Source organism: Platichthys flesus, chromosome 1, assembly GCF_949316205.1.
Source record: "Platichthys flesus chromosome 1, fPlaFle2.1, whole genome shotgun sequence".
Classification (NCBI taxonomy): Eukaryota; Metazoa; Chordata; class Actinopteri; order Pleuronectiformes; family Pleuronectidae; genus Platichthys; species Platichthys flesus.
In genome coordinates this window covers 5,455,817-5,477,379 of record NC_084945.1, presented here as the reverse complement: position 1 = coordinate 5,477,379, position 21,563 = coordinate 5,455,817, and the positions used below count along the sequence as shown (strand labels likewise).

At 43.1% G+C, this 21,563-nt stretch overlaps 1 protein-coding gene across 4 annotated transcripts in view; it reads left to right on the top strand.

The window, feature by feature from the left end:
- The window catches only part of myo9aa (myosin IXAa), a 96,675-nt gene that overhangs the window by 35,776 nt on the left and 39,336 nt on the right, over positions 1 to 21,563 (top strand). For 3 of the 4 annotated variants that reach the window (XM_062399610.1, XM_062399459.1, XM_062399379.1), the window contains exons 3-6: positions 15,366 to 15,460; positions 15,542 to 15,604; positions 17,379 to 17,478; positions 19,217 to 19,279. In XM_062399610.1, coding sequence (XP_062255594.1) covers positions 15,366 to 15,460; positions 15,542 to 15,604; positions 17,379 to 17,478; positions 19,217 to 19,279 — 321 coding nt within the window. The remainder of the gene's footprint in view (positions 1 to 15,365; positions 15,461 to 15,541; positions 15,605 to 17,378; positions 17,479 to 19,216; positions 19,280 to 21,563) is intronic. The other variant, XM_062399533.1, reaches the window with a different exon arrangement.

Sequence of the window (21,563 nt, the reverse complement as noted above, 5' to 3'; positions counted from 1 at the left end):
CACTGCAGATGTGTCACTTATAGTTCAGTCAGAACACTCTTCTAGTTTTTCACTACACCTTGAATTGGTACATGACTTCCATGTTCTCCAAGAGTGCTCCCACCCCTCACTCACTCACTCCCCCTCACCATTACATTCCATGTTACTGTATGGGAGCCAGATTTGGGGAGTTTCTCTCCGCGCCTCCTGCGTTTCCTCCCTTTCTGCTGGTGTCTGGTCTGTTTCTCTGCCTCCTCTCTCTTCACACTGAGAGTCTCCTGGTTGGCTGATTGGAGCGTTGAGAGGAGCTGTTAGTCCTTTTCTCTGTGGCTGTATGGAATTACAGCTCGGGCAGCATTATGCTGAGTGTTTTTGTGCAGGGTTTTCTTAGTCTCTCCGCACACAGACACTGACGCTCGGAGAATGATAAGATCTTCACGTGCACGTGGTCGGGGGTGCAGAGGAGCAGTAGAGAGGTTTCTCTACTATCCCAGAAATCTGTCACCACTTCATAAAAACCTCCCTGTGAACCCTCATGGAACACCTCCACACTCCCCAAGAGTCAATGCCACAAACACAACATAGGGCTATGTGTGTGCACAGTGGAACGTGTCGGGGGGGGGGGGTGTATCTGAAGGTGCCTGCTACTGCTCCGTCAATTACAACCATCAAGAGTTATCTGGATCAGCGCGGCCGCTCCTGCAGTCTCATCTTAATGTGAGATGGGGTTTGGGCTCAGCAGCGGATTATAAACTTCATTATGATTGTTCACTCACTTTGACACGCGGAGCCGTATAATGGAAACTTCTTTATATAGGAAAAGAGAAAGGAAGTTATAAAATGTAGAAACAGGCATGTTTTCTAAAGTAAGAATCTGTTTGTTGTCTTTTATGTTTGGTAAGTACATTTACTCAAGTACTTTACTGAAGTATGAATTCAATGTCCTAGTACTGTAGGAAATATTTATTTTGACACCTACTGTTACATTCCAGATTTAAGATTTTACATTTAAAAATGGAATATCTCATTAAATGCAATGCAGCAGTTATCGCTTAATTGCTAATTTGCCAACTTTTTGTCTTGTCACAAGTTGTGGTTCCTTTTCTCTTTGTTGTATCTTTACTAAACTCAGGTCAGAGTAATTCCTCCACTACTGCAACTCATATAAAACGTCCCCGTCTGTCAAAGCACCAGAGGGCAGATAATACATTTGTAGCGGCAGCAGGTTTTTTCCAAGCAACGTGCTGGCGCTGAGAAATCGCGTATTGACACAGGCTTCTGGAGTGAGTGGGATTAGTGTTTGCTCTAAAAGATAGGCCTGTTTTCCTAATGGCTGAGCACATTTACTTAGCGCTTGTCAAACACATCCTATACACGGGGGCAAATTGACTCAGGTCAGTCAACCCCTCTGTCACTATCTGAGTGGAGCGCCGAGTGAAAAGCCACCAAATCTGCTCTGGTACTGGCACTGGTATTTTTCTCTGGTTTTCAGAAGGTGCATAGTTGTACTTTGATTCAGTGTGAGTTTACATTCATGTGTTCTTGTCCTTGCACGAAAAAATGTCAAACTGTGAAAGTATTTGTCAGTTGTTATGTTTCAGTAGTTTGTACGTGAATGTGTGTACTGCACATATCCCATTTAAAACAGTACCTCTTCAAGTGTGTATAGTTCAAGGTACTTGGCCTTTCACCTGCAGGTTGTAAGTGTCTAAAAACAAACCTCCAGCCACAATTCCTCTGTGGATTGAGTTTGTCTCATATGTGGTGCTACACTGACTCCATGGTTTTTAGGTCAAGGCTCTGTGTCTCCTTGTTCCTCTTGTCACTGAAGAAACTTATTGTATGTGGTTGTGTGTTTGGGGTCATTGTTGTGCTGCACAATGCGTTTGGGGTCAATCGGATGCCTCCTTCATGGTTTTAGGAAATAATCTCATGTAAAGCTGGTGCAGTGGTTCACACTGTCCAATCACAGTAAGGACGATCTATCTGGGTGTTAACCTGACAGGTGGCTCTTTGCATGTTCTTCCTCAGACTCTAAATCGCCTGTTTTTGTGAATGTAAGCATGAATTGTTGTTTCTCTGTGTCTGCTGGCCCCCGTACACTTGTGACCTATCCAGGGTGTACCCCACCTCCATCAGCTGTGATTGGTTCCAGCTCCCCTGTAAACCTCAGAGGACAAATAAATGCATCTTAATAAGCGACATAGATATTAGATGGATTGATTTGAAGGCCTAAAACCTTGGAGCAAAAAACCTTGGAGAAGTAGGTGGTGTTAATGAGTGAGGTGTAGTAGCCAGGTTAACAGACTTTGAACACAGCCTATGTTTACCTCATGTTTTCCCAGCAGTTTGTGGTAGCATGAAAAAACAGCCACTGCCAAGAGTGGGTTTGGACTGTGGACGAAATGCATGATGGAGCTGGAGACTCAAACCTTAAAAACTCCTCTTATAGAGAGTCCACTGTACCACCGTGTACATCAGGGTCCAAATCTTATTTCCCATGTTTGCTCCTCATCTAGAACCCAAACACGGTGACCAGTAAATATGTGACAGACTCGCTCCCCCACCCAGCTCCTGAAGTCCGCCCCTGCACTTGAACCTGACATTATCCCCACCCAGCCATTAGAGCAAGCATTTTGAGTGAAGAGGACATGGAAGTGGACGCACGGCATGTGAGAGGGATTCTGCTGTAGAAGCGATTACATCATCAGACTGTGAGCGCTTGTAAATGTTGTTGCCGGCCGGTGAAGCCCCGTTAATACCAGACAGTCTCACAGTGTTGTTCCTAACTGACCATAAAAATCGGTTTTCCTCTAACAAAAATCTGTTAGGAGACTTTCTTTTTTTTTTGTTGGTGTCTCCTGCAGAGCAGAAAAATATCAGGGGATGAAATGACGCCTTAGAAACACTTTTAATAACCATTTAATTTCTTTAATTTGTTTAAAATTGTATTTAATGCATCAGTCATTAAATGAAACACATTAAATGTGTAAATGCAGTGGTTTTTTTTGTATTAAAGTATTGATTTAAAAAAATACTTTTGCTGAGGCCACACCCGTATCTGCAGTTCTGCAGTGTGCTGGCAGAGATTCAAGCTGTGGGCTCGGACTCACTGTGTGAGTGTGTGCAACTGTGTGCGTGTGAGTTTGTTTGTGTGTTTGCTGTGGATCGATACGGTGAGTGCCTGGTGTCCGAGTTTTTTTTTGGACGCAGCTATAGAAGATCTGTGACTCCAAATACACAGAATATGTATCATTTAATGTTGATGCATTCAATGCAGGTATAGTTCTGAAAAGGGGGGGCAGCTATTCCTGTGGTTTGTTGTTGTATCCTGCACCAAGGATTTTAGTTAGGCTACTAATTAACTGATTGTCTTGTACCATAACAGTTAAAAACTCAACCCATATTGAAACTAGAAACTAACCAGGGATTTTTGGGTAATTAATGGTTGATTTTTTTAATTAAATATCGATTTCTAGCCTAAATCCGAGTGCCTTTGTCTTTTCCGAACTTGCATCTCATGTTCTTTTCCCAGCTCATTGTAGTGGGTGCAGTGGTCAGTCGGACATTTGACCCAACAATCAGGTCTTGTTCCTCTCGGTGTCGGTTGAGTGACTCACAGCTCGGAGTCTGTGGGCTGAGTGGAAGGAATGACAGTGATTCACGACGGTCGGACATCAGCTCCTCTCCCACTGCTTCTGTGACACTGAACTTCAGGAGACATTTTGTGCAGATGTGTTGAAAACTGAACCGTCATCCTGCATCTTGATGACTCTTGTAATCCCAGTAAGAGTGCACAGGTAGTACAGGAGGATGAAGTCTTTCATGGGAACTGTTTTTTTAATTCACAAAGAATAATTGTTCAAACTTTTTCAGTGTCAGGTGAATATAAACTGGACTTTGCCTGTGAACATGAACAATTAGGGGACTGGTGTTTGGCTGTTTGAAATATGAATGAATGTGAATTCTACTGAATTCTCTATTTGTGATGAAAACACAAGGTAATCTTCCAATATGAACCTAGTCTAAGTTTGAGATAGGCTGGTCCTCTGGTGGATAATAGTTAAACGTTTTAAATACACGCAGTCATGCTTAACTGCTGGATATTTATTTGTGTCAGCAGCTCATGTGGTCTGTGGCTCAAAAGGCACAAACACCAGCTTTATGTATTCACATGAAGTTCATATCTACAGAGCTTCTACTGTTGTTCATGTGTTACTTTATTTCCTAAGATAAAAATAAATGCTGGGGGTTTCTGACTCTTAAAATTATATGATGTGAACACATTTTAAATGTGTCTGACTTCCTCTCTCCATTTTTAAATCAGCACATGACATGAATAAATAGCTCCATTTTGCCCTCTGAAGCATTTTGAGGCCTCAGTCGCTCGCACCTTATATTTTAGATTCCCTGCAGTGGGAAATAACCTGAAGTGTTGGCACGAGTCAAACGAGACATTCTTGTGATCTGCATTTCTTGGGAATTCCTTCACACCTCTTTCTCTCTGTCTCCACCTCTTTTTGTCTCCTTATTTAAAAAAAAAAATCCCTCTCCGTTTTTCTCCTCTACCTCCTCTCGTTACCTCGAGGAAACACTGCACTATTGTTTCCCTCAGGACGTCCCGGTAAAGATGTTGCTGAGATGATCAAACTTTTTGCTTTCGGGGGAAATTTACCTTAACTCTGGATCTTGAATCTTTGAGCCACATTATGCCTGATTTCTCACACGTCAGAAACCAAGCTCCCTCTTATGTAACACTGGGTCAAGAGTTCAGATGAAGGGGGGGGGGGGCTTTATTTTTTCTTTCTTTGAAATTGTCACATGGCAGAAGGAGCAGGAATAATGAGGTGAATGACTGAAGAACAGAGCCGACACTGTGCACCAATGTGAGTAATGACATTGTGTCAAAGGCATCTGAAATAAACCCTGTGAGGCAGCCGGGGCCACACGGAGCAGGACGGGGCCTCGGCTGCAGATAGTCACCTCACAGCCACAAAGGTCCGTGCGTTCAGTCGACTCATTAACGCTAAGGAAGAGTGAGGTGTGACTTCTCACATCAACTTTTCACATCACCCAAGATGGAAGATATTTCAGTTAAAAAAAAAAGGCCAGTTCTAGCACCTGTCCCCTCACCTGGACCTAAACCCTGGATTTACTCTACACACCTGTAGCTCAAGGGTCGGGGATGCATGGATACACACCTTAAAAACAACAAAAACAATACTATACTTCAGGATGTTGATTCGTCAGCTTTTGTGGATATGGGCCGAACGTCAGTGTTGATGAGCTACAAACTAAAACGTGATCTTTGCACTGGGATTCTTATCCTGCCTCCTGCAATGATCGACTTCCACCTCCCGCCTGAATGTTCCTTCTGTTGTGAACACGTGTCTGACTTGAATAATCTCCTTCTGACAAACTTCTGCACATTATCAGAATCAGGTTTTATCAGAATCAGGTTTTATCAGAATCAGGTTTTATTGGCCATGTAAGTTGCACAAACAAGGAATTTGACATTGTGAAGTGGCTCTCCGTGTGCTAACATAGAATACACAAAACAACACAAAACAATACAAACAGTGCGCTGTCTAAGAAAAGAAGTGCAGGGATAAATATTAAAACGTTTTTTTATACAGTTATACAGTGAGGGTGAAATAACTAATACAATTAAATATAATTACAATATAATATAACTTCAGGAGTATTTGTACAGTGGTTATTATATAGATCCAGGGTTATTGCACAGTGCCACAGTGGGTGGGCTGTTGAGATTATGTCTGAAAACGGCTTCAAATTCCCAAATTTAGTTTTGACTGCAGAGGAATGATCAACCTGTGCACATTAATAAGATGTGAGTTATGACATAACAAAAGAAAGGCTGATGGTTTGACAAGTTGTGTGACTAAACATTGTTATTTAAAGTGACACGTTTCCTCTGCAGAGAAACATCGTGTCTTGTTACCTGACAGACGTCCTCATAACACTGGGACTGGATATGAAAGGGACTGGGAGGCGGTGCGCTGATTAACTTAATGGGAATTTATTGTCACACCTGAAACGAGTTCATGATTAATTAGTTTAGTATGTACAACCCTAACGAACCGGACACAGCAACCGTCTGCTTCTCAGGTTTATCCAAAGTATATTTGGAAACGCCCTTAAAAAAAAAAAGCACTGGCTCCCTGCTCTTTACACAATGTGGTTAAAATAGAAGCCGTTGACCGGAGGGCAGTGATGACCGAGCTGGATACGTCTCTATTACAGTGTCTTGTGTGGACTCTCTGATAAATCTGTTTGCTTTTTGACACAGAGACATTCTGATAACACTGAGATTCTGTGTAGACTAATCAAGTGTAAAATGGAAAGACATGAAGCATTGTGTGTTTCTGTTTTCTGCTGGAAGATCACACTGATAATTTACTCAGCAAAGTCTATTGATATACACAAATATGAGATATCCTGTTTGTGTTCATCAAGTTTTTTATTAACACAAACATTAAATTAGGCTGTTGTGTTTGTTCCTTGTCTTTTCGGTTGTGAACAATTTTCTTGAGGTTGTGTTTTTGCCCCTGTGTTGGTTTGTTGGTTGTGTTTGTTTGTTTGTCAGTCAGCAGGGTTACATAATAACCACAGAACAGATTATCCATGAAACTATGGGCCAAGATAGAACCCATTACATTTGGATCTGGACGAAGGGGCCAGTTTCCCATGGGAATAATTAATGGAGGCTGATAAAGACGATCAGGGATATTTAGGAGACTGATATCTCCGAGCGTGTCCGATCGTTAGGCCCAATCCTATGGTCTCCTTTGCAAACAGGATCAGATTATCTTTTTATACTATCCCTAACTTCATTAAATTTGGAAATGGATGTATTTAGATGTGCATATCTTTCTGTTAATGGTTTGTTGTCTTTGTTCCATCTCCACAGTGTCCTCTCTCGACTTTAAAACACAGTGAAATGAAGAGGGAAACCATTTTCTCTCAGGATTAATACACAGGTGTACAATTTATGAAACGGCATGAGAAATGAATTAGTTACTTTCATGGTTTATCAGAGTTTGTGATTTGCGTCTGTCTGAGGGGCCTGCAGTTCTGGAATCTGTTTTTTTCACAGTCGTCTTCTCTAAATCAGGGACTTTTACGTTTTAAGAGAGACGACTCTGACAGGAATTCCCGAGATCCATGATTCTTTTTTTTGTTATGCCTGGCTTTCATCTCCGTCCCTGTGACTAATGCCCGCCTCCCTCCCTGTGACGCAGGACGACTCTGTGATTGAAACAAATACTTTAATCCACCGTTGCACTGATCAACGGCCGTTGCTTTATCTAATTGCGTTTTTCTTGTTTTGTTTTTTTTCCCCGTCTCCTCGTCGCTCCCTCCCTCTTTCTCTCCGTGAGCCTCTCGGTCACATGCACGCACACATGCTTGTCCGCTGTAGTCCGGTGTTATGAGACGTTAATCACCCACTGTCACTGTACTGGATCCAGTGAGAAGTTATTAACACACAGTTGATTAATTGAATTTGTGCTCACATAATTTCCTGCTTTACATTTTAAATATACTAGTGTTTTCGACCTGTAGCTGATTATTCTTCAGTTAGTGTAATAAATAAATTCCTTTCCAGCCCAGATTTAAAATTCTGACTGGACGAGCTTGAGCTCACTTCTCCCACTGAACACTGAAAGGAGGGATGTGATATAAGAGGAAAAGGAGGAAAGAGAAAAGTGGGTGTTAAAGCTGTTGAAATTGGATGAGACTGAAAATGACTAAGTAAACTCTTTATAGTCAGGAAATGTGTCATACTTTATACTGTACATGATACTATCACAGATTTGAATCTCTCTAAAACAAATTGAAATATCCATTAACTGTGAAGTGATCTTCTTGCTACAATTATTCATAAAGTAATTAGTCTGATAAAAATATACCTTAGCCTGTTTTATCCATGAAGGAAGAAAAAGAACCTCCAGTCTCCTGCAGTGCAAACAGTTATTGCCTTTATTCCAGTGGTTCTAACCTGTTTATATTATTTTCTCCTCTGGGCTGAGAAATCTAAGCCTTGATATAAATAACTTCTTACTTCCCTCTTTATTATCATGCACACATGTATTATGCTGTATAAATGGATGTGACAGCAGTTTAAACAAAAAAAAAAAAAACTCTATAGCTGAAATTGCCTCAGACACGTCAGTTGTTAAAACCCCCAACCAACCAAGCCAAGAAGTTTCTGGCTGCTCGTCCGAGCTCGTCTGCTCTGCCAGAGCTGCACAACTTGTCAGGGTTGACGTCTGCAGTGATAATTTCACTGGACCATCAGATCTGCTCCCAGGGGCCTGAGAGGCAGAGCGACAGTTAAACTCACTGAGGAAGTGCAGTCAAACTTTTGGTTGCTTTTTAAATGTGTGAATCACATTTTCCTACGGTGGCTGATGCTGTTTTGCATCGATTTGCATTTCAACACTTTTCTAATCCACAGTTTGTTACTCTTGTTGTGATTTGGATGCATTCAAATTCTTATTTATTAGAAGATTGATTGTTTTGTCCCAATCAACAGTCCAGGAGCTCAGAATATTCACTTTACTCTCAACTAAGTCAGAGACGAGCAGTATGAAACCTAGAATAAGTAAATGTTAAGAAGTTTTACTCGAAAATGACTCATCAAAACATATGTTAAGTTTTATATATCTTATGCATGATTATTTCCTTGATTAACCGACTGTAAGTTTCAGCTTTATCCAACATTGATCTTTTCCTAAACAAAAGCTGCACTCATCGCAATTATTGCCTGAATCCAATATGATTAAACCGAGAATAGCAACAAGAGCTAATGACAGGCAGCAGAAGTTCAGATGAGCAAAAATCCCATAGTTCACTCCTGGAATCCAAAAAATCCCTCAACTGCTTTTATAGCGATTTAATCAGGACAAACAACCTGGACACGATCCAGCTGGAGAAAGAAATTCTCCTGCACTAAACCTCATTATATCATCTTTAATAATAGCAAGTTAAAAAAAAAAAATGTTTGTGTCCGTGGAATGGAAAAATGTAGATCTTGTGTTTGATGGATTTTTGCACGTTCACTCACGTCCCCAGACGACAGAGCCTCCTGACTCTGGTGATTTCTTTCCTCTGGTGGCACCATGAGGTCGACACTTGTGGTTCTGAGAAAAAACGCCTCAAACCACCGGTTGGTTTCCCACAAATTACTGTCCAGACATTCTCGAGGGATTAATTCCAACAAATTCAGTGATCAACGGACTTCTCCCTCCGGTGCCGCCACCAGGTCCAGAACCAAAGTTTTTAGTTTTTCACAAAACAAGTAAAAAACAAAGCTCAGGTATTTTCACTGCTTCTCCCTCTTTTATCCCGATGGTGTTAAAACACATTTTTAAAGCTCTTGTTTTGACAGAAGCAGCCGCCGGTGGAACCCACATCCCACCGTGCTCTCACTAAGCCGGGACCCCTCTGTGATTAAACAGCCGCGCTGACCACAGCTCCTCCCTGACCTTAGGTGTGAGATTACAAGGGGCACGGTTTACGAGTTGGCGTCATCTGCCCACACACACACACACACACACACACACTGTGACATCACCGTGATGCATGTCGGGCTCGGGCCACTCGCCTCATTGTTGACATCCTGTGGAGGATGAGCGGGTAGAAAAGGATGTGAGAATCCACGGAGGTTAAATGAACAATGCCTCTTTGAAGCCGTTGAATCACATGGAACAATTTGTCAGAGTCATTTTCTCCATATAGCGACTGTCAGGACGAGGAATGCTAAAAATTTGGTTGACACTTTCCTAAATCAATTTCTGGTCAGTGAGTCAGAAGAATGCAGTTTTTTTTTGTTTTTTGTATCTCGTGGCCATTTCACTCGGGGAAACTTTGAAGTGGACACAAAGCTCCTCTCTGTGCACTTTGGGACCTCGATGTCACATGATCTCCAAACACAGCCTGGCGTGGACATTCATTTGTAACCCTGAGCATTTGATGACTTACTCAAAGATTATCCCCTTGTGAGTTAACTCAAGTAGGCTTTTGTCTCTGCTCTCTATCCAAGGGCCTAGTGTGACCCCGCCATTCACTCCAGGCCTCTTCCTCCTCCTCCTCCTCCTCCTCCTCCTCCTTTTCCTCTTCCTTTCCCCTTTCCTCTCCCTCTCCCTCTTCCTCTACCTCGCCTCTCCTCTCCTTCTTCACTGCTTTTCATTTCCTCTCCTCCTCCTCTTCCTCCTCCTCTCCTTCTTCCTCTCCCTCACCTCTCCTCTCCACCCTCTTCTTCTTCATCTCTTTTCCCTTCCTTTCCTCTCCTCGTCCTCTCTTGGCTTCTCCTCCTCTTCCTCTTCCTCTCCCCTCATTTTCCTCTTCTCCTCTTAATCTTCTCCTCCCCGCCTCGCCTCTTTTTGTCAGTCCTCTCCTCTCCTTCTTCCTCATCTCTCCTCACCTCCCCCTTCCTTTTCCTCTTCCTCTTCCTCTTCCTCTCACCTCATCTTCCTCTTCTCCTCTTTATCTTCTCCTCCACGCCTCTCCTCTCCTTGCCTGTCCTCTACTCTTCTTCTTCCTCTCCTTCTTCCTCATCACTCCTCACCTCCCTCTTATTTTTCTCCTCTCCTCTTCCTCTATCCACCTCTCCTTCTTCCTCTCCTCTCCTCACCTCCCCCTTCCTTTTCCTCTCCTCTCCTCTTCCTCTCCTCTACTTCTTCCTCATCTCTCCTCACCTCCCCCTTCCTTTTCCTCTTGTCGTCCTCTCCTCTTCTCTACTTCTTCCTCATCTCTCCTCACCTCCCCCTTCCCTTTCCTCTTGTCGTCCTCTCCTCTTCTCTCCTTCTTCCTCATCTCTCCTCACCTCCCCCATTCCTTTTCCTCTCCTCTTCCGCTCCCCACCTCTACTTCTTCCTCTCCTCTCCTCACCTCCCCCTTCCTTTTCCTCTCCTCTTCCTCTCCTCTACTTCTTCCTCATCTCTCTTCACCTCCCCCTTCCTTTTCCTCTCGTCGTCCTCTCCTCTTCTCTCCTTCTTCCTCGTCTCTCCTCACCTCCCCCATTCCTTTTCCTCTCCTCTTCCTCTCCCCACCTCTACTTCTTCCTCTCCTCTCCTCACCTCCCCTCTCTAAGTCCTTTTCATCTCCTCTTCCTCTCCCCTCTGAGCTAATGAAGTCATCCTCACATGATTAAATGTGTGTCCGCTCTGCGATGCATGAGTCAGAGCGTAGAGCAGCAAACAGAGGCCTAATCAACTCACTACAGAGAGACGCATTAACACAATCTGAACAGAGCAATTCTGTGAGGTGTCGCTGGAAGTCTTATTGGATTCCGAGAAGAGAACACATAAGGACCTATATGTGATAATAAGATTATCTCTAGATGATTGTATACGTCACATATTGTCTGGAGAAAAAACTAATTTGATTTTCCACCATGTCTACGTCATGTCCTGCCTTCTGCTGCCCGAACCCAAGTGCCACTTCCTGCCTGACTCTTCCCATTTTTTCCTGTTGTTGAAAACGTGTCTGACCCGGAAAATCTCCTGCTGTGTTCTTCATATGTGAAAGTCAAACTCTGGAAAAGGTCCAGACCCACTTTTCCAGACATTAAAAAAAAAAAAAATGGTGTATTTACTTCCCGATAATCATAATAAATGATCCCCTTGGAACATGACGGTTGGCACTGAAGCTTAAATCTGATATAAAACTAAAAGGACCTCTGCCTTCAAGAGTAATTGTTTATTAGAAAGTGCTGAGTCACGATAAGGATCTACCTGCGCCCAAATAGAAGCTATCACTTTCACCTCAATAAGAACGTTGACTGACGAAAACCCTTGTAACTGAAAGGTTTTCTCACCGTGACCACAGAACTCAACACATCGGAGCAGTTTCTCCAGATGTGCACGTGAGGAGAGACAGATTAGCTCGCTGATGAAAACCCCCCCGACTCCGAGCACCGGAGCCACGACTCAGTCTCTGCTGCCTCAGAATGACTTTGACTCGAGCCTGTCGTCGGACACATTACACTCAGAACACGCTGGCACCGTCTCAACTCCGTGGCGGCTCCGCCTTTTGGCTCAGTCTGCAGTTTGCGGCCAAGAATAACAGTGTTGACCCAGTGGAGCGACTGAAGTGGTGCGAATCACGTCTGTGCAAACAGCCGCTTGTCTGTTTGAGTCCTTGTGTCCATCTGAAGGGCTCAAAGTCCACCCTTGAGTTGTGTTTGAAATCGTACTCTTCATGATATCGTAAAAAAAAGAAAAGGGAATGACGTGATTTAGTGTTTTAGTTTTCCCCCTGTACCTCGGCCTGGCCTGTCTGCGAGAGCTCGGCTTGCGCTCGATGTTCCAGAATAACTTTTGACAACTCCCCCAGGAGAAGAGGCAAGAGTGGATTAGCATTTTTGTGGATGAGTGCAGTAAAATGATTTTTTTGTTGTATCTTGAAAGCACGACTTGTCCTGTGGCTGATCTGCACTCAGGTCTATTTGTGGTTATTTCGGGTGAAGGAGAATGTCCATCTGTGAATGATCTGTTACTGATGGTGTGATGTTTTTGTTTGCACGTTACTATAGATTTATTTTGTTCTTCAGCTCCACTTACGATGATGTGAGTCCAGCGTGACTGATGTTTCTGGCAGTTTTTAGATTGATATGCAGCAGTTGGTCCTGACACTCTCTTGTGACTTATTGAAATGTGTTTTTAATGCTTTTATAGGTTTTGATAAACCTTTTCTTGCATGTTGGGCTGAAACCTCATCCCCCCCCCCCTCGAGGTGCTTTATGATGAAACCGCCCTTCTGTTATGAGATGTGTTTTACTGCCGTTGATATGGAGCTGGCCCAAGTTTTGAAAGAATAAAAACTGTCGGCTATAAAAATGTCTCCTTTAACCATGAGTCGTTGTTTTTCGTCCACAGACCAGGTGGACGAATACACACCGCTAGATCATAAATCAGCTCTCAGCATTTTTTAGTTGTTCCACATCCTGCTGCCTGCTGGCCCATCACATCATGTTGGACGCCAGGCCAGTTAACAAAGAAACACTCAGGGCTCTGATCTCTGACTTGTCTGACCCGGGCTCCTCACCCTGTCTGCGAGCCGGTTGTTGTTATTAGTGCTTGAGTGCTTGCTTTTTTACTGGCTGTTCCATTTCGGGGCACTTCTGACCACTTAGGGACGCTGAGTGATGTCGCTCTGTCCTCGTCTGACCCGTGGTTCCTGAAGCAGGAAGGTTCAGAGGCAGACGAAGTGCCGAAGAGAACACCAGCTGCACTGGCATCAGATTTTCAAAAGGACATTTCTGGGTTAGGGTTAGATGATACCACTGCTGTTCCTCAGTTTGACCTTGCGCTGTCTTCCTTTGTCCAGACGGTAGAGTTGAACAGGGTTTTCCACTGCGTCTGCCTGTTTTAATGATTTGTTCAGCTGAGTGAGTCACGAATGAAGGGTGAGTTCATCGCTGGGATCCAGTTGTTTGAGGCAGCGTCTGCCAGCAGTGCAGAGGCCGACGTCTAGCAGACTCTCCTGAGTCCTGATTCCTAAAACCATTTTAATGTTGTGATGATGGCTGAATCACGGAGTTTAAGTTCACTTAAATTTGTTTTTACTTCACAGTATTTATCCGGGATTTCCCCTCAGGGCTACATTATAAACACATTTGTATTGAAAGGAGACATGTGTGGCTAGTTTTTCTTTCCTCTATGGTTTTTGTGGCCGTGGCACAGGGAGCTCCACTCCCCCTGAAAACACTGAAACTCCTGAATCCCCTGAAAACCTTGTTAGTAGCCCAGCCACTACTTCTGCATCATTGTGATTTGCATTAGCGTTTGCATAATACATGATAACACCTAGTGGCTCGTCTGGTTTATGGCCTAACACAGCCTACAATCACAGCAGTGGGTCAACTGGCCAATCAGAGCTATGTTAGGAAGAGGCTGTAGCTCAACCGTGTGTTTCAGGCTGCAGACACTCTGCCACAGATACCCCTGGTGTCCTCAAAATGTTTGACATTTTGTATGCTGCTGTCTTGGCCAGGCTTCCCTTGCAAAAGAGGTCATTGTATCTCAACGGGACCGACCTGGTTAAATAAAGGCAAATAAAATAAATAACTACTCCAGAGTGAGGAAACCACTTTAGTTTGAAAACTGCGGTGCCACGTTTGTGTCTGGTCGAGATGCAAAGGAGATGTTTGGAAAGGATAAGGGAGAGTGACCTCTTTCCAGAAGAAAACAACCGACATTAACCTCGGCTACCAGTAAATAAGGCAACATGGATAATCAATGAGAAGCATGGCTTACCCTGTTTTCTGTGCTAACAGCTGTTTTAAAAATGTGCTTAAATGTGTTGGTGATTAGCTATTATTCGTTTCTGTTCGAGCTCTTTCTGCAAATGAAAAACCAAATGCTTCCACGTGCATCTCCATGTGTCATGTGCATATTTCTGACTGAGACGCATCGCAGACCTTGTGTCGCTGATCCATTCGAAAAGAAATGATAACTGGACAGAGATCACTACTTTGCCTTGTAGAGCTTTGATTTGTTTGGTTTGGGGCTGGAATATCATCTCCTAATTTGTTTCCTCTGTGTTGAATTATGCTACGAGCCAATCACGGCCCACCCTGAACCGAAACAACATGTTTTTTTTCAAGATGAGATTGAGCGATAGCTGAGCCCCTTGACTCTTGCATCCAGCTCACAGCGCTGCAGATTAGCTCGATGCTAGCCTTCGCTTAGCATTGCGTGCATGCTGGTTAGTGGCGCTGGTGAAAGGGTGGGGTCAAAGAGGGGGTGCTTTCCCATTCCACAGACGCAAGGCTCGGGGCGCTCTAAGTGATTCGCCGAGGAATTTGTTTACTTGTGGCGGAGCTACAAATAACTGCAGGGTTTATATAGGCCCGAAAAAACGACTTCCCCTCCAGGCAGCCATACAACATAAACAGAGCTGCCAGGGGAAATACTGGACCGTCTTATTAAAGCACAACCACTACACATGTTCCACAAGGCCACATGGATCCCATTACTCACTGAGGAGCCTTTTTCCATCAGGCCTGCTGGGCCTGGCTCCTTCATCCGCGCTCTGGCAATTTGTCTGACTCTGACTTAAATAGATCCTAAAACCATGTTATTAATCTGTCTCGGACTGATGCCATTTGAAACTACGCGAGAGGGAAAGATTGCTCCGCGCCGTCCAGCCCGACAGACTTTCAAGTTTGGCACGAGGCCCGAGTCTCTGTGAGCTTGACCCACAAACATATTCTCCACACCCATCGATGACTCGGAACTTGACCCTCCTAACGTGCGTTGCTGATATGTGTGTAAGATGTGTGATATGTCGCCTCTTCACATTCATTTTCAACTGTGTGTGTTTGTTTTCTCACCTCGTCTTCCTCTCTCGTCCTTCAGGCATTCGGGAACGCAAAGACAGCCCACAACAACAACTCGAGTCGCTTCGGCAAGTTCATCCAGGTGAACTACCAGGAGAGGGGCACTGTGAGAGGGTGAGGAACCAGAGGCCTTTCAATTTCCCTACAAATAGATATCATATTCATCATTTGACACCTTGTTTGAACTGTTTTCAGAGCGTATGTGGAGAAATACCTCCTGGAGAAGTCGAGGCTGGTCTATCAGGAGCACAATGAGCGGTGAGCAGAAGTTCATCATAATAATATAAAAGTAAAACAGAAGTATGGTTTTATTGAGCAGGAGGTGACACTTGCAGATTCTACGTCTGAGCAGCGATGGACTGTAACGTGATCTTATGAAGTGCAGCTCAAAACAAACGTGAAGGAATATAAATGAGCTGGCCTCCAACTTTACGGCTTTTTCTGTGCATCAATCAAACATGATTTATGTTCTCCTTAAGTGAAATTAATTTCATATTGCTTATTTAAACAGATTTGTATGAATTAAACTTGTGATATATTATATCAACACAGGCTTTAATGATGGATGATGCTTTGAGGACCCTAAAAAGGAAAATATGTCAACAAACCAGGTTCTTGGCTGTTCTAGCACGATGTTGAAACAGTTCGTGACATTCAACCTGCACTTAGCTTAAAACTTTATCCTCTTACTTACAAAAACAAGCATTAAATAAATCTGTGGTTTGAATTTTGGCAAAACATTTGTGTATCTGAGTAAATTTAAGCGAGAAAACCTGTTGTTGTAAGTTTGCCAGCGTGTGAGTCATGAAGTGAATCGACCTCTAAGTGGGACTGATGTGTTGGACTGGCTGGATGGAGTGGTGAAGGTTAACCTCACCATGGGGGGCCCACAGAGGGCCCACAGAGCCCCCCCTGCGTTCTCGTATTGAGATGAATTGCTGACTCCAAGCTTGTGTGTCTGTGTGTGTGTATGTGTGTGTGTATGTGTTTGTGTGTGTGTGTGTGTGTGTGCTCCAAGAGAACCGTCGGTCGCACAGCTGCTGCACAAGTTGACCTCTAACCTTTACGCTGTCAGAGGAAAAAGGGCGAGCACACATGCACACACACACTTGTACACACACACACACACAAACAAACCGAGCTGCCATTACTCCCTTTTTCAATTTTTGGCTTTAGCCTCTGTTGCATTGAGGCTCCAGGGAATTCAAGCCTGGTCCATCTGTCCGACACACTGGTCTCCTCAGTTTGTAAAGAAGGTTAGATAAGTTCAGCCAAAACAAACAATAGATAAATCATTCTTAATGATAATAGATAACATACCGTGAATGTTAAATTAATGAAGGATGGAAACTATGAGAGTAATTGCATTGAAAGGAAAAGAAATGAGCAAATAAGACCATCCATCAATCCATCAATAGACAGACCATCCATCCATCATCCATCCATCCATTGTCTTCGACTTATTGAGTTAGCCGGTCAAGTATTCAAGACGTCCCTCTCCCCAGCCACAGTCTCCCAGGTGGATGCTGAGTCATTTCATAGACAGAAGGGATATGTAGTCCGTCCAACCAGTTCTGGGTCTCCTCTCAGTTTGTCGTGCCTGGTAAACCTCCAAGGGAAGGAACCTAATCCACCTCAGCTGCCCCCTTTTCACTGTGAATGAGCAGCGGTTCCACTCCGAGCTGCTGCTATTTGGTCACTACCCAGATAGAGGGCTGGATCTTAGATTGACCAGTAAATCAAATCCTTCACCATAACGATCTGGTACAACGCCATTGTTATAGCTGATGATGCACCGACCTGCCTGAACATCTCACATTCAACTTCCCCTCACTCGTGAACAAGAACCTGAGAAGTCCTTCACCTCGGGCTTAATATATACAAACATCAAATACACTGCAGTTTACCTTTTAGCATTGAACCAAATAAGCAAATGTCCGACATTTACATTGTGTTCTCTTACAGAAACCCACAAAAAGACAGATATTCATGACCATAAGCATAATTGCATAATTTTCTTTTTCTTTTTCAGGAACTACCATGTGTTTTACTACCTGCTGGCAGGAACGAGTGAAGAAGAGAGGGAAGCCTTTCACCTCAAGAAGCCTGAAGAATATCATTACCTCAGTCAGGTGGGGACTTCAGCTTCAGGCACAATCACGTCTTCTATTAGAAATGATGAGATCGCTTAATGTGTCTTACACGTGTGTTTTCCATAAGTCTTCATTTATTTGTAGCGTTGTGAATGTTTGTGTGTCTGCGTTTGTGTCATTTGCTCGTCCTTATACCCGAGGAAGCCCCGGGTCCCTCTTGTGTGTCGGTGTCTCCAAACAGGAAAGACAGAAACGATGACACAAAGGAAACACATTCCACTGGTGGTGGTTTTTCAACACAACTGTCCCGCTCACTCTCACTTTCTTTCTCTAGTCACGACAAAGATTGTTTTAAACTGTGCATCTGTTTGTGTTTTGTGGGTGTAGCTGCATGTGTGTGATCTTCTCATACACTTTGGTTTCATCGTGGTGTCACATGCACATCCTCGGCCACACGCCACCGCTGACAAACACACCCACACACAGACACACAAACGAGAAGACAGGCGACATGGTGTTTGTCCCTCGTCTCTTTTGTGTTGTGTGGTTTCACCATAAACACACAAACGCACACCTATATTTTGTTGAGAACTTGTTGCACCTCCGAGCTTCGACTCTCCCACCACGACCTGCCCCCCTTCCTCCAAAATCCATACGCCTGCATAAAGGAAGGAATTCCTCCCATTCCTCAAGGCCGCTGACGTGCACGTACAAATACACACACATCCACAAATACACACATTCTTGTTCTCTTGCTCGGTCACTTTCCGCCTGCTCTGTGGAGTTAACGTGAAAAGAATGACCCTCTTGCATCATGCACGGCTCTTTGGAATGGATTTCACAACCTCTCCTCTCCCAGACTGGTTTACATGTCGACTGGTTATGGATGTTTTCTTTCTTCACATCCTCCTGAATCAATCATCAATCAATCACTGCAGCTCGTTCTGCCTTTTGCTTTGGAGAACCACACGTGTGACCTCCACTCTTTTAACTCACCACTTCCTGCTTATGTGACTGTGAGATCTAATTAATGTAGCTACTGGATGAAAATCATTTTGCAGACCCACAAAGTTTTTGTACTCGCTGAAAAAAAGAACATTTTTGCGACGACTTCAAATAATTACACCTTTTGGTAAAACACAAATTAATTTAGTTTTTTTTGTCTAACCAAATTTAGAAATTGTGTGATTGTAACTTGTTTAACAAACTCAAGGGATTTGTGTGTTGTTAACAACTGAAGTTTTTTTTAAGTTGGTCCAATAATTTAAATTTTTTCAGTGCAATCCAGGAAACAAATGTCCTTAAGTTTAATTTGAGTTTTGTTGTGGCTTATTTACAGAAAACCATTAACAGGAAAAAAATGATCTGCAAGTTAGATTTTCATACTTTATCTACATGAGCTCAAACGTGTAGTTTCTGGAAGGCTTGAAATGAACCATAACAACTCACGCTTTTGGAAACCGAATCCATAATGTGCATGTGTGTTGCAGTTTAATAATCTTTCTGCTCCACTGCTTCCTGTGTTAAATAACATGTCTGTGAATTCCTTGCGTGTGCATCATCATCAGTGTCACGCGTGCTCCTAAATGTTTGACGTATGTCTGACTCTACGTGTCCTTGTGTCTTAGCTCCGTCTTAATAACACGTCCTTCCATCAACGCTACTTGCTCATAAATCTCATGCTACGTGTTTAAATGTACAGTATGTGATGTCGCTGGAATGCTGCTGTCTAACCATTAACAACCCCCCCCCCCTCTCCCTATAAACTCTGCCTCAGCATTCCCAGATGACAAAGAACAGCCAGCAGCCTTACTGGGACAGTAACTGTGAGAGTGAACCGGTCAGTATCTGTGCTTCTGTGTGTCCGTGTGTGTGTGTCTGTCCGTTGATGGAGAAAACAGCAATAAGTAGAGTTTCACTCACCTGAACCCCGGCGGCTCGAGCCCCACTCTCCCCTGCACAGCTGCTCCACCCGTCCCCGCCCCCGCCCCTCCTTTGCTTATGTTGTCCCTCTTTCAATGTCCCTGTTTCGGTTTGGGTGTTTTTTATTTTATCTCTGTCAGTTTATTTGCTTTGTCCGTCCTGCCACTGAAGATGTTCAAAATCTAACACAATCTGTTTGTGTATAAGAAATCAAAGTCAGAATTTATTCAATCACCCGTTAAATGTAGGTGTAACTACATGGAGCATGATGTGAGGTATCATACTTGGGTTCTGTCTGAATAGAAAATATAATTTGTCACAATTCTTTATTAGAAACGACTAGATGGATGTTATATTGTTGATCAAACCCAGATAAATCCACGATTGTCCGTCTCTGCTAAAACTCGGGCAAACAATGTATGTGTTACCGCGTAAGGACAATTGAACTTCAATACGTTACCTTATCCATGAACAGGATTTGCACCTGGTAGACATCTCCCATGATGCCGCACAGCTTCACGACAACATTAAACAAGGTTGTATAGTGGCCAAAGTTGTGTATTGTACGTATAAGTGTGACGTCTGACATTATGAAGCTTTCAGAGGAAGTTTTCCAGATGTTGTAACAATCTGAGGGAGTTTAAAGTTCATGAACCAGTTGAGGTGAGGAACCTTTCACCCACAGAAGTTGCCATGTTTTTGTCACACTTCATTATAACAGACTTTTCAAACAACCGACAGCTTGACAGGTCATATGAGGAAAAGCACCGGTGTGAATAATAAAATGAATGATGACCTAATTCCATTAAGCTGCTTTGGTTTCATGGTGCTGCCCTCGTAGATGCTGGTACCTCCTCACGCTGTCATGGGACGCCTGGACAAGAGCAGAGTTATTGATGATTCATCATGAAACATAACTTATCTTTTTTAAAACAGATTTCAATTTACCAAATATTTTTTGAATATATTTATTTGGATTTACTTGATCATATCTCTTGTTTGCTGAAAGTTATTTGTCCAATAATTCACCTTTACCCCTTAATCACGACATCTGATTTTGAATCACAGTTGTCTCTCTGTGGTAGAAAAACTGAGATCATAATGTCACTGATCAAAAGAGTTTTGGTGTGGTGGTGTTTTTTATTTTCTCCACTACATGCATGTAACAGTTCACTTTAATTCACCCTTTACATTTGATAATGATTTGTTTTCCACCCTATTAAGTTAGCGAAATACTTATAATACTTTGAGATACATAATGTACTTTCAGTGGGATTAATCCTGTGGTCGACATTATGAACATATTCAAATCAAAAATGATTTAGCCAACATTTTCAACAAAAGGAAAAACCACAAAAAAATCACGTCAGCACAGGAAATCTTCCAAATGAAGTATATTAAGACCTGTAATGACTTTTTAATGTTGTTATGTCTCATTTCCTAACACAAACGTGTCACATCTGGAATCATCAACCCACATGTTCTACGACAGTAAAATATTGTTTTCGTTCGGACCGAGCGACGGGAATATTTCCCCCTTCTATAGAAATGTGACACCAGAGCCACTAATAGTTCACAGTGAGTTCCTGTCGGGGGGGAGGGAGGCAGGGAGGGAGGGAGGGGGGAGGCATGTTGGTGTGAGTGTGCGTCTCGTGTTTGTCTTCCTGAGGAGTCGGTATGTGATAATTATGGCAGCCATAGTGGAATGAGCCCATAAGAAAACAGCGGAGCTCACATTACGCTGGCTGGACGAAGTTTATGTAGCTACATCAACGCACGTGTTCCAAAGCTCCTCCTGTCGCCATTAACTGCTGATACAGATCCAAGCAGTTCGTCCTCATGTGCATTTGGTTGCTAAATGTTAGATATTTTAAAACACTTTGATATTAAATTTTGTTTTAAGACCATATTTTAACCTAGGAAGACATACAAATTCCGAAGTTTAATTTGAAATGTAATATTTTTAAATTGATTTAAGTTAAAATAAGTGCACACAGGACTTCTACGACCAGGGACAGACATTTAGAAAGTTTTTCTTTAGGCTCTACAGCAGCTTTGAAACTAGATTTAGGGACGAACAGTTGACAGGATATTCAGTGTGAGTATGAATATTTGTGAGGCTGACTGTCTGCACATGTATCCCTGATTTAAGTGTTGCTCCTGTCCACAACTGTTGTTGTGTCTCTGCGTGCACCTCATAA